General features: G+C 26.1%; 1 protein-coding gene and 1 non-coding gene across 2 annotated transcripts; both read left to right on the plus strand.

Moving 5' to 3' along the window:
* The first annotated feature begins 2,684 nt into the window (after window positions 1-2,684).
* Window positions 2,685-8,346, plus strand: LOC123265211 (RNA exonuclease 5). Its single transcript, XM_044728869.1, has 3 exons — window positions 2,685-2,836; window positions 3,967-4,140; window positions 6,257-8,346. Exons 2-3 carry the CDS (start codon window positions 4,021-4,023, stop codon window positions 8,174-8,176), a joined length of 2,040 nt encoding a protein of 679 aa, XP_044584804.1. The 5' UTR covers window positions 2,685-2,836; window positions 3,967-4,020; the 3' UTR covers window positions 8,177-8,346.
* Window positions 8,347-11,449: 3,103 nt separating this feature from the next.
* Trnak-cuu lies at window positions 11,450-11,522 on the plus strand. Its single transcript has one exon. It is a non-coding gene; the product is annotated as a tRNA-Lys (tRNA).
* The last annotated feature ends 2,056 nt before the right edge of the window (window positions 11,523-13,578 follow it).

The following is a 13,578-nucleotide window of genomic DNA, read 5'->3' on the forward strand; positions in this document are numbered from 1 at the left end:
CGAGAATGCATGGTAATAGTCCAATAGATGGGAAACTATAGTTAAAAAAATAAATTTCACAGCTTGCATCTACACCCGCCAGGGTGCGCTGCAATTATTTTTACATAAACTGTAGCTTCAAGGGGATAGTTTGCTATAAAAAATGCAGCCAACTTGAGATTTAAGTTGGTACCAATTGCAAATTTTTATTATAATTACAAAAAATACTGAAATCCGAACAAAAACAGTTTCACTGTAAAAAAATCGCGCCAAGTCCACGTTCATAAGACTATTAAGAAAAAAAAAATTTTTTTTTTCTTTACAAAAAGATATAAAATAAAAAAATTAAAAAATCAACAGACTCGATAGAGTCTGGCGCCAAGTTCCGTTCTCAAGCCAGACTACCCAGTGTGTATATACTGTAAGCAAAACGGTTTTTTGAGGTTACAAATTTTTTTTCAAATTTATTTTGATTTTTTTTTTATATGATATTTTATAATAGTAGTTCATGCTTTTTATTACGCGTATTACTTGATTATTATCAATTATCTTTATAATTTCTATTTAAAATTATTAAAAATAATCAGCACAAACTATAGCGACCCAGATTTTTAGATTTTAACTTTTTTCTTATGTAAAAAGCGGACGGCCAGAGACTAAATAATATAAGGATGCATGCTAATCTTATAATAGATGGGAAACTACAGTGAAAAAAAGATATTTAACAGCTTGCAATTACACACGCCAGGCGGCGCAAGAATAACTTTTACATGAACTATAGCTTAAAGGGGATAGTTTGCCACCGGAAATGTATTAAATTAAAATTGTCAATTTTTATTATAATTACAAAAAATACTGAAATCCGAACAAAAATAGTTTCACTGTAAAAAAATCGCGCCAAGTCCACATTCATAAGACTATTAAGAAAAAAAAATTTTATTTCTTTACAAAAAGATATAAAATAAAAAATTAAAAAATCCAAGTAACCGATATATGGTTGTATATGATTTTTGGACATGAAAAAAAATTTTGTTGTAAATTTAAAAATTAAAAGAAACAATTTTGGAACGTACTTGGTGTGCGTCATTGTGTACTTCAATTTTTTTTTAAAGTCCTAGTAGATAGATTTTAGGAATTTCATAAAAAGTGAAATATTTCGTAACCACGCACACTAAATACGTTCCAAAATTGTTTCTTTTAATTTTTAAATTTACAACAAAATTTTTTTTAATTTCCGAAAATCATATTTTAATTTTTTATTTTATATCTTTTTGTAAAGAAATAAAAATTTTTTTTCTTAATAGTCTTATGAACGTGGACTTGGCGCGATTTTTTTACAGTGAAACTGTTTTTGTTCGGATCCAAGTAACCGATATGATTGTATATGATTTTCGGAAATTAAAAAAAATTTTGTTGTAAATTTAAAAATTAAGAAAAAAATTTTGGAACGTACTTGGTGTGCGTCATTGTGTATTTCAATTTTTTTAAAGTCCTAGTAAATAGATTTTACGAATTTCATGAAAAGTAAAATATTTTGCAACCACGCACACTAAATACGTTCCAAAATTTTTTTCTTAATTTTTAAATTTACCACAAAATTTTTTTTAATTTCCGAAAATCATATACAATCATATCGGTTACTTGGATTTTTTAATTTTTCTATATTATATCTTTTTGTAAAGAAAAAAAAAATTTTTTTTTCTTAATAGTCTTATGAACGTGGACTTAGCGCGATTTTTTTTTTACAGTGAAACTGTTTTTTTTTTACACGCTTTATATTAGCTTCACTTGTATGTCAGTTTGTTTGTCAGTTTGTCAGTATGTCAGTATGTAACTCTCCGTGGGTAATCTGCGCGCCTGCGGCCTTCCTTGGTTCTGGTAGCCGTTTCTCAGGCTCGCTCTCCGAAATCGAACTCTGATTCCCCGTATTTATAATATTTATAAATAATTATTTTTTATTAGCTTCACTTGTATGTCAGTATGTCAGTATGTCAGTATGTAACTCTCCGTGGGTAATTTGCGCGCCTGAATATTTTTGATAATCAACAAATAATAGTTTAAAAAAACTAAAAAATCACGCTTTTATAAATAAACCAAACTAAAAAGTAAAAAATAAATAATAGTTTAAAAAAACTAAAAACACGCTTTTTATAGAAAACCAAACTAAAAATAGAAAATAAATTTAAATTAAGAATAGTGTTAAAAATTTCAATAAATATAAATTAATAATAGTGTAAATAAAAAAATGTATTTTATTTTAAAAAGCGTGGGGTGCATGGTGTAAATAGTTATAAATATTTTATTGACAGATATGAGTAGAGTGATTATCATTTTGATAATATCTTAAAAAGCACCCACGCTTTTTAAATAAAATACATTTTTTTTATTTACACTATTATTAATTTATATTTATTGAAATTTTTAACACTATTCTTAATTTAAATTTATTTTCTATTTTTTAGTTTGGTTTTCTATAAAAAGCGTGTTTTTAGTTTTTTTAAACTATTATTTATTGTTCGGATTTTTATTTTTCTCAAATATCAGAAATTTTATGCGACTAGTAATGACATCTTACTTGGAATATTTTTACTACATAGTAAAGTTAAAAAAGAAGATAAATAATGTATCGTGTATATATCAAAAGATGTCTTACTAGAAATAATAGAAAGTAAACACACGTGTTTTTACTTGTTTTATTTATTGCATTAATCATTCGGAAATTGATAATTTAAAAAGTATATTAAAAATTATTTATTAAATATCCGTATTGTACGTGTAATTAAACTATTATTTACGGAAAATCTTAAAGAGAAAATCATGTAAATTTATGGTGTTCTAATGATAAATTTGCAACAAAGTATGTTGAATATTTTATTAGTTTTTTAATATTTAATATTATAGTTCCTTATAAATCTATATAATTAAAAATAAAAATAATTAATGTAGAACTGTTTTTATAAGTAAAGTAATTATTATGTGTAGCACGCGCAGATAACCTAAATGTGGTAGATGATATCAAAGTGATAATATAGATGTTATAATATAATATAGATGTTGATGCATTTAGTAATATTTTGATAAATAACTTGTCTGTTTATGTTTTTAAAAATAATGTTAATTGATATTAGATTCATTATAACAAGATTACCAATGGTTCTTACGTTTTATATAATAGCATATAATAAATTGTAAACCATAATGATTAAGTTGCTGATTAAGTCCTAATAAAGGACGAAACTTTCAACAAAGATCAAATTAATAATTTGAATTTTATTTGTCCTGAATTCCTGTGAACATAGTTATTATTATATCATTTTCCTGGACGTGATTAAATTATTTATATTTATAAGTGATAATGTTTTGTTTTTGTATAGATCTAATTAATAATCTCATTAAATTATTTAATTAATTAATAATCTCATTATTAAAAACTCATTTTAAGTGTTTTATAAATGTATTTATAATTATTAATTATGTTTTAGTGTCTCTATGTTGATAATTTGAAAAAATTTTCAGATTTCTATTTTCGGTATCAATTTTATTTTTATTTTTAAACAAATGAAATATAAAAAAAAAAAATTAAAGAATTTAATTTATTAAAATTAAGAAGTAAATACAATTTTTAAAAAAAATTATATTTAATAAAAAAATATTTGTTAAAAGAAACTCAAAAATAGTCAGGTGTCAGAATTTAAAAGACTCAATTGTTTCTTTTGTGACAATAACTTGATAGATATTAGTAATGTAACTAAGCAACCTTTAAATCTATACTTCAGTTTTTTTTTTGTATAATTTATTAAGAAACTATAAATTTTAATATAATTTTATATTCAAATGAATTATAATTTATAAAAGCTTGTTGACTCTTTAGGATTCTAATTTATTTCTCACGTTATGTCTTTTACTCACATCACTTTAAAGTAAATTAATAAATACAGTGTAGTTATCAATTATAACGAAAATATTGACTTTTTTTTTTAATTTCAGGTAAACGTTAAATGGTCATTATATTTGAAGGTTGGAGAATTACCAATTATTACAATGCTGACCGAAAAACAACGCCTAAGAATAGAAAAAAAAGAAAAAAAAATAGCTGCATTCTTGCAAATAGCAAAACTTAATGATGAAGATAAGGCAAAAGCACTTAAGCTTAAAAAATCCGTAAGTTCAGTTATTTATTTTTGGATAAATATTAAGTTAACCGACATCTAAAAATTTTTATGAATTTTTTTATTAAAAAAATAAGAAAAAAAATTTCGCCTGTAAAAAATTTGAAAAATTACACGTGCAATTTTTCAAAAATATTTTTTAGTTCTAATTAAATGATTAAAAAAAATCAAAAGTTAAAAAAACGTCGGCTAACTTCTGTATCATTATTTTTAGTAAAAAAAAAAAAAAAAAAACTACGTTTTTCAACGAATACATGTTATCAATTATTAACGTTTCTATTTGTAGATATATTGTGATATTAATTTAGTATAAGATAGGCTTTTATAGTTAATTAAGAAACATATATTAACTGAATGTTATTTAATTATCAACCAGAACCACTGACAAACTTTATTGTAGTCACAAGTAACACCTAGAAAAAACAAATTATTAATATAACAAGAGATCGAATTGTTCAATATAATATATGAAGTTTTTTTTTATTAATTAATAACACTGCAACAGTTCAGCACAAAAATATTTTAATTATTTTAAAAAGAATTTATTTTTTTATTATTATGGTGTTTTATTTGCATAATTACAGTTTTTTTTTTTTTTTTTTTTTTTTTAAATATAAATATTAGATAGATATGAGAAAGTAAAATTTTTAAAAAGGTAATAATTATTAAGAATTTTCTAACTAGTATAAACATTTAAAAATATCATTTGCTAATAACACTTAATTTATACTTTGGTATTCGCTTTTCTCCTTCTGTCCTCTGCTCCTCCTCTGCATTTTCTTCTCCAACTTTTTTAGCTTCTGTCTTTCGTAAAAATAATTTATTTTGAAAGAATAAAAAAAATATTTTTTTTTTTTAATATTTTTGAAAGATAAATTAATGACTTGAATAAATTGATAATTTATTGATATTTTTATCATGAATATTAACAAAAGTCTGTGCCTACGAATTCTTCCTAAATCAGGAACGAGAGAGCCAACTATGATTATCAACTTATATTCCGAGCCCGGTTTACTAATTCAATTAAATTAGATGAAGAACTGCTATCAATGATAGCATGTGTTAATTAGTAACATACTTATAAAAATGTGAGATAAACTAAATTATATGCTCATCTATCTCAAAATACTTATGTGCTATTAAATAATCTTTCGTAAAATTTAACATAAAATTTTGTGTAGATGATTTTTTTACATAAAATTTATGTTAATTCTACACAAACTGTTTGTATTGATCAATCCATCCATTTTTTAACACACTCAAGTGTTAATTCAAAGTAAAACTACACTTTTTTAATGTTACTGGCCAACCAACACAAAATTTATGTTAAAGAATACTCCCATTCGGTTAGTAGTATAAATAATACTTTTTAAATGTCAATTCAATATAAAAGCTGTGTTGATGTTTTCTATAGTAACACAAATAATATGTTGAATTTACACAAAGATATGTTAAATTATGACGCCGCTCCGCTTTATTTTGCGCGGGATTTCGGGAGTACGAGCATAGTGACATACTTAAATGCAGCGTGAAAAAAAAATTATTTTCCATTAATATATAGTTAACGAGTTTATTAATAATTAATAATTAGAAATTAATACATTATTAATCCTATAATCATCTATTGCCACTGACTTGTAGTAAAGTAGCAACTATTGATTAAAATTAATTAATCACTATTTAAAAATTCTGAATTCTTTATTGAGTTCTTTAACTTTGTATTTATGGGAAACAATTTATTTTTTATTCAGAAATTAAAATCTATTTAAATTATTAATAAAACTCACAAATTTGACAGCTGATCTGAGTAACACAAAGAAAATGTTAAAATCAACACTTTATTTGTATGATGGATAACATTTAAGTGTGTAGAAATCCGAGAATCAGCCGATGAAAGTCTTAACATATTTTTGTGTTACTTTTAACACAGAATTATGTTGATTTTATCAATACAAACATTATGTGTAGAATTAACATAAATTTTGTGTAAAAAAAATTATCTACACAAAATTTTATGTTAAATTTTACGAAAATTTTTTTAATGTGTACAGCTATTGCTTTGGCATTAAATTGAATAAATAAATAAATAAATAAAAATTTGCTTTTAGATGGAGTCATGTTCTAACAATGAAGCCGAAGTATCTGCAGCTCAAAGCCCGAGAAGAAAGCGAACTTGCAGTGAGTCCCAGAATGACGAAATTTCTACGAGCTTAAATGAAACAAATTCAAGTGAAAACCACGAAACAGAGCAAGCCAACAAAAAGCCTCGTTTGGTTGGTGAAGAATACCAAAAACTCAGACAACAGCTTCGCGAGCGAAAGAAACTTTTGACATCGATCCCCCGATTTCGTATAAAAGGAGCCGGAGAAAATGCTAGTCTTACAAAAAATATCGACCCTAGAGCTCGCGTTCCAATTTTCCTCTCCGACATTCAACACCTTTTAATGTACTCCTTGGTCGGAAATGGCGCGCCATACTCCCCATCCAGGTGGTGTCACTTAGAGAAGTACAATAAAGTATCACACACTGTAGTCTTCATAGTAGAAGGTCTCTCTATGTATCACTTTAGCTCCTACGAGTCTTTATTTCCCAACATAACTGATCTTCTTGAACATCGCTTGGAAGTAGTAACACCCGCGACGATAGGTGGCTCAGTAATAGAACAATTAGCAGCAGTTCCATTGACAACTTCGGAACGAAGGAAATTAATAGATAAATATGGATCTTTGTCAGTAGCTGAGAAGAAAACGGGGGATATTGTTAAGTTACTTAAATATGTATTTCCAATGCAATCTTCTGTCAATATCAAGCCCAAAAATTCTCTAGAAAATGATAAAATTGAAGACAGTAGTATTGAATTACCACCTGGAGATAAATTCCCACGCACGCAATTACTTTTGTCCTTAAGTCAGCTTATAGATGAAAACTACCCTCTAAGATGGCCGGGTGCTTTAGATTCCAAGTACAACAATTATATAAATACTAAGGATGTTTATTTAGAAGCTACACCCAAGTCTCCAATGTTTGGACTCGATTGCGAAATGTGTACCACAACAGAAGGCCGAGAACTTACGAGGATATGTATTGTAGACGAGCAGATGAATGTTGTCTATGAAACTTTGGTTAAACCTGAAAATAAAATCGTTAATTATTTAACTGAGTACAGTGGAATTACAGAAAAATTATTGGAAAATGTAACGACAAAATTATGTGATGTCCAGGAAAAAATTAAAGAGCTGCTGCCATCTGATGCAATTTTAGTGGGACAAAGTTTGTGTGTAGATCTTGACGCTTTAAAAATGATGCATCCTTACATCATTGATACGTCGGTGATTTTTAATATTACTGGCAATAGAAATCACAAGTCTAAATTACAAGTTTTAGCGCGGGAATTTTTGAACGAAAGAATTCAGGAAAAAAAAGGCGGGCATTGTCCGACAGAAGATGCGCGAGCTGCGTTAAAATTGGCACAATTAAAGCTAGCTAATAGCATTGATTTTGGAGATGCTTTTGTGGTTGGTCAGCAAAATTTAGAAGAGATGCTTAGAAAGCAAAAACCAGATAATAATTTGGTGCGTGATGATGATAGCTATAATTTTGGGGTGACGATTTTTAAACATGTTGCGAAAGATAAAAAAACGGTTTCGATTGTCGGGACCAAGGAAGTATTAAATGATTATTCGAAGTACTTGATGACTTCTTCTTTGTCGATAATGGACGACGCTAATTTTAGTAAAGATGATAAAGTAAGACTAGTTACTGGGAATTCTAATAAGCACGTGGTAGCACGTGCCAGTGAAATTTCAATGGAGCATGCTCTTACTATTTGTCATGTTAAATTAACGCCTGAAAAGGTATCAGAGGAAAATTTAGAAAAAACTTGTCGGAATATTAATAAATGGGTTAATAAACTTTGGGAACGAATGGCGGTTAACGGATTGGCTTGTGTAATTTTTAGCGGGCACAATAATGCAAATGGTGCGTGTTTCTTGAATTTAAAAAAAGAAATAACACCATTGCAAATGTAATAATTAATTCAATATTATTATTTTTACATCTTGCTCAGGCTGACATGAATCTTATGCGAAGAGATATCGAGGTCGACTATCAACTGACGCGCCTCATATTTTTTATATTCATATTTGCCTGAGCTATGTATAAATGAATCGTTTGTTGTCAATAAACGTTTTATACTTCACTTATTTTATTTTTCTTCTTGTCAGATACTTGTCATTCTGTTATTGTTTATGTTTCTGCATATTTATACAATTGTTAATAATATTTAATGGATAATTTAATTATCAATCATAAATTATGTGTTAAATCGTACATTTATGATTTAATTTTTTAATAATATTTTTTAAAATAATTTACAATCATTCGAATAAATAAGTATTAAGTTAAAGGAGTATTTAAATAAACTTGTTTCCCGCTTTGGAGCTATGAAAATAGCTAAGGGTTGTCTGGTGTCCCCACAGTGTACTGTGGTGCCACATTGATTATTTAAGTACTCTGAATTTTTTATTTATGTCCATTTTTATTTATTGATTATCTAAAAGAGACACTGAGAGATTATATTATTTTAACTAAGAGATACAAAAATTATGTTATTTTTAGAAATTAAACTTCATTGTTACTTATAATAGTATAATTCTCAGGAACTTGGACGGGAAAAAAATATTCAGTGCTAGATTTTTAAATGTTGCAACGTTTCGTTGTTTTTCACAACTTCATCAGGCAAACTGTACAAATGGAAAAAAATTATAATTAAATGACACTGAAGTTAACAGACGTCTAAAAATTTTTGATTTTTTTTATTAATTAAATTACAACTAAGAAGATATTTCCGAAAAATTGCACTTATAGTTTTTCAAGTTTTTTACACGTGAAATTTTTTTTTAATTATTTAATTGAAATTTTTTCAATAAAAAATTTCTAAAAATTTTGAAATGTCGGCTAACTTCATTTTCACATAATTAAACATCATAATCAGATTAACAAAATAAATTAAAAACATTAAAAATCTTACATTTAAAGTTAACTCTGAAAGATTTCATCGTTTTACAATAAATAAAGTCAGACAAATGACAACCATTATAATAAGAAACTTAGTAAATATCTATTCCACTAAAATAATCTAGTTAAAATTTTTAGTTATAAAATTACAATAATTACATTTTATTCTTACTGTTGTATATTAATACAAATACCATTGTTAATATTTAAATGATTAGATCTTGGGAATTTGGACAATAAATGAAGATGTTAAATTATAGGAATTGCAACGTTTCGCTGATTTATTTCAGCTTCATCAGGCAAACTAAAAATAAAAAATTATTTTTAGTTAATACAAATAATTGACATATACAACAAAATAAGTTAAGATAATAATAGTAACTCTTATGGTTAACATCCTTGTGTCTCATTTCAAAAAAACAAAAAAAATGTTTGAGATTATGAATATGCTCTATTACATCTATTGACTGTGTAAAAATGAGACAAAGATGTTAACCATAAGAGTAACTATTGTTATCTTAACTTATTTTGTTGTATATGTCAATTATTTGTATTAACTAAAAATAATATTTTATTTTTAGTTTGCCTGATGAAGCTGAAATAAATCAGCAAGCGTTGCATATAATTAACATCTTCATTTATTGACAATCCCAGATCTAATCATTTAAATATTTTAAAATATGGACGAGAACTTAAATATTAATTTACCATTGATAATATTAATGTTAAATTTAATTATCATTATGATTATCGACGTTCTAATTAGTAAATTTTCTAACTCAATTTTAGAGAATCCTCCATTTGTACGAAAATACAATTAATTATAAATTTATTATCACTCTAAAAAACCATTTAATATTTAATAGAGGTATAATATTTTGGTCAGGATCATTCAAATAATTTATAATTGGACTATTACTACATCAAAATGTTAAAAAATCACCCTCTAAAAAATAAGGAGTTAGACCAATTGCTAATTAGACCGTTTTTATTATTGTAAACTTTGGATGTATCACTTGCTGTATAACATTATGTTCAATATTTCATGTACTTTTCGGCCGACAGAGGATACAGTTTTACAGTAACTCTAAATGAATTACATTACAATCGGAGTAGGGTAATATTAACCATAGGAAATATCAATACTCAAAAGTTCAAGGTCATTTTGATAAGAATCAAATAGCTATGAGTTTTCAAAAAATAATAAGTCATAAGAATCGCACAGAATAACGATTCAACTATTTAATTCGAGCATACGTCGAATCATTCTTGTAAATATACAGTTTCATTAAAATAGATATCTGTTTGGTCAACATAAAGATCTGTATAGTCAAATTAACTACACAAGGGATCGCTGACGACTACCGAATCGACGGAGCTAGTGCGAATGCAACTTATGATACTATATCGTCATTTTGATGATCCCCATTGAGGATACTCTGTATAGTTAAATACTATTTAGTAAATCCCTACTAATATTATAAACGTGAATGTAAATTTGTTTGTTATTCGAAGTAATCCTGATAAAAAAAAGTATTGAGACAAATAAAAAAATATTGAAAAGTATTGGTCTTCTTGTCAATCCAATACTTTTCAATACTTTTTTCTTTGTCTCAATACTTTTTTTTATTCAGGGAACATAGGATACTTTTTATAAAAAAAAAAAAAAAATTTATTTCTTACGAAATATAAAAAAATTGTTTGAAAAGATTCATTTTTATTGTAATGATCTCTGATACTTATTCAATGGCTTTAATGCGAGTGAAGCCGCGGGTAAAAGCTAGTAGATAAAATTTTTATTTGACTCTGGAACCTAAGCTCTCTTAGAGTCATCAGTATTTAAGATACATTGGTTTACATTTGTATATAATATAACTCAGTATAAAATTAATTAAAGGTTTACAAATAAATTTAATTTAAAAATTTAATTCAATACAGATAGATTATTTAATACAAAGAAATAATTTAAAGTCATAATTAAACATTGCTAATAGAAAATAGCGATATTTATAATAATTCTGATTATATTTATATGTTTTTTCAATTTTAAACTATTCAATAAATAGAAACTTAAAAATTTTTTACTGCGAAAAAAAATTTTTTTTTTTTCGGAGTAAAAAATTTTTTTTTTCTCTTCTATGTATTTTAATTATGTGATATTGTAAATATTTTGTATATTTAATGTAAAATTAATATTTTTTTTGGCTTAAAACCTTCAAAAAATTGAAATTTCTAGTAAAATTTCGGAGTAGCTTTTATTGAACACGTGTTTTTGCGTACATCAGGCCCGGCTAGCTCAGTCGGTAGAGCATGAGACTCTTAATCTCAGGGTCGTGGGTTCGAGCCCCACGTTGGGCGTTTATTTTTGCCTTATTTACATTTTTGAGTCATAAAAGTTTCATTATATAAGTCATACTTTATAATTTTGATTTACAGCCATGTAAAAAACCATAAAATGTCTTTTTTTCCACAGAAACAGTAATCTTTACTTCATAAACAATATAATTATAATTTTATGTAAATAATATGATGCATAAATAATAATAGTAACAATAAGAAGTGAATTATTAACTTTTTATTACAAAGTAATGAATTTTATAAAAATGTCTGAGATATTGGAGCGAAAGGTCTCCAACGCTTTCGCAACATTTACACGTATTTGTGTTTTTATATAAAATTTTTTATCCGTATTCTACACGCTGTTAGTCAAACACACATTTTTTAGTTAAATCATATATAAATCTGTTTTTATATAATTAAAGATATTATATCCAAGACGCCATTCCCTTACGACCTCGGAAGATATCGATATTTTATTTGGGTACTACTGGACCTCAGTATTGTATGTTTACTCTCGAGGTAAACAATAATTTATTATCAAGTTTCCTCAATACAAGTGTTCGATATAATTATTTATATAAACGGAGTTACTGTGATCTAAGTATCAGCCAATACTGTTACTCGGTTAGTCCTTGTCAGTAGTTTAATCTCTTCCCCATAAATTATTCTTAACCATCTGTGTTCATTTTAATCTAAAATTTGATGCGTAAAAAACTAAAAAGTATGAATCTTTTTTACAACCCTCAGTGACCTATTTCTTCCCCTCGTTAAATTATAAACGACAGGGAAAGTTAGGTGAGGCCTAGGATCGACCCAGTTCTTATATCAAGGAATCGATATACACATTACAGTTATGCAGGTCCTGGAGGGTGAATAAGAGGGTTGCTTATTGTAATTCTTAGTATTCGAATACGGTATAGTAATACCGCACTTATCAATCTAATATTGTACTTAGTTGGCAATTTATTTTTAGTTACTCCGACGCACTGAGGCTCTTTTTTAAAAATACTTCTACTAGTATTTAATTTGTCGTTTATTTTAAAAAAGTTTATGTCATTTTGTAAGTTTTAAAAATATACGTCTCACCTTGACCTTGAGCTCATTTTTTGGTTTGTTTACTAACATTTTTTTTGGATTAGATCGATATACATAGCTACGTATGAAATAAACGTCTTCTACAGGGCTAGAAATAAAAAAATTTTTTAATCTATATATTTATTGATTATTTATTTATTTAAACAAATCCAACAGCTTAAGCCATTAACAGGGTTGATATTTGCAGCAATTAGTATATAAAAAAATTGTAATGTCTAACAAGATGACTTATAAATAGTACAGTAATTTAAGAGATAGATTGCTAAATGAGTAGACCATTCATTTATTAGCAATTGCAATAAAAAAAAAAAAAAAAAACAATAGTAATTGACAAAAATAAAAAAGAAAAAAAAATTATCAAGAACTAATCTAGTATTAAAAGTATTTTAATCCTTTAAAATTTATTTTTATTTTTAATATGAAGAATACTTTCTTTATAAATTATAAAATTTGAAAATTTTTTATTAAAATCTTTCAAGAATAAATCAAAACAATTTATATTGTTATTTTATATTTCCTATATCTTCACTTTTTCACATTTTTAAAAGATTGAAAATTTCTTCTTCCGTGGTTTTATTTGTAAACAACTTTTGGGTGAGAAGAAATGGCTTATTTTAAGAAAAAGTCGAGGCTGATATTTCCCTTAATGTTTTTAGCTAGAAATTTAACTGTATACTCTTGAAATATGTATAAATAAATTGTAAAAAGTTCAAAGTTTTATCTGTTTACTGGTCTTTACAAAAAAATGCTAAAAAATCAGAGCGTTAAACCAGAAGACCTCTTTAAGTGAATTTTGATGTAATTAACTTACGAATCTTTGACTTTGTGATAAGTTTTGGCGATTTTATAAAATTTGAACTTTATTTTTGGTACAATTTCTAGAGATCTATCTATTTTATTTATATAGATCTATCTATTTTATTTCTTCTCATGATAAAACATACTCACGAATTTCGGGAGTGACTAAACTGCACTTTTT

The sequence above is a fragment of the Cotesia glomerata genome, linkage group LG5 (genome assembly GCF_020080835.1).
Source record: "Cotesia glomerata isolate CgM1 linkage group LG5, MPM_Cglom_v2.3, whole genome shotgun sequence".
NCBI lineage: Eukaryota > Metazoa > Arthropoda > Insecta > Hymenoptera > Braconidae > Cotesia > Cotesia glomerata.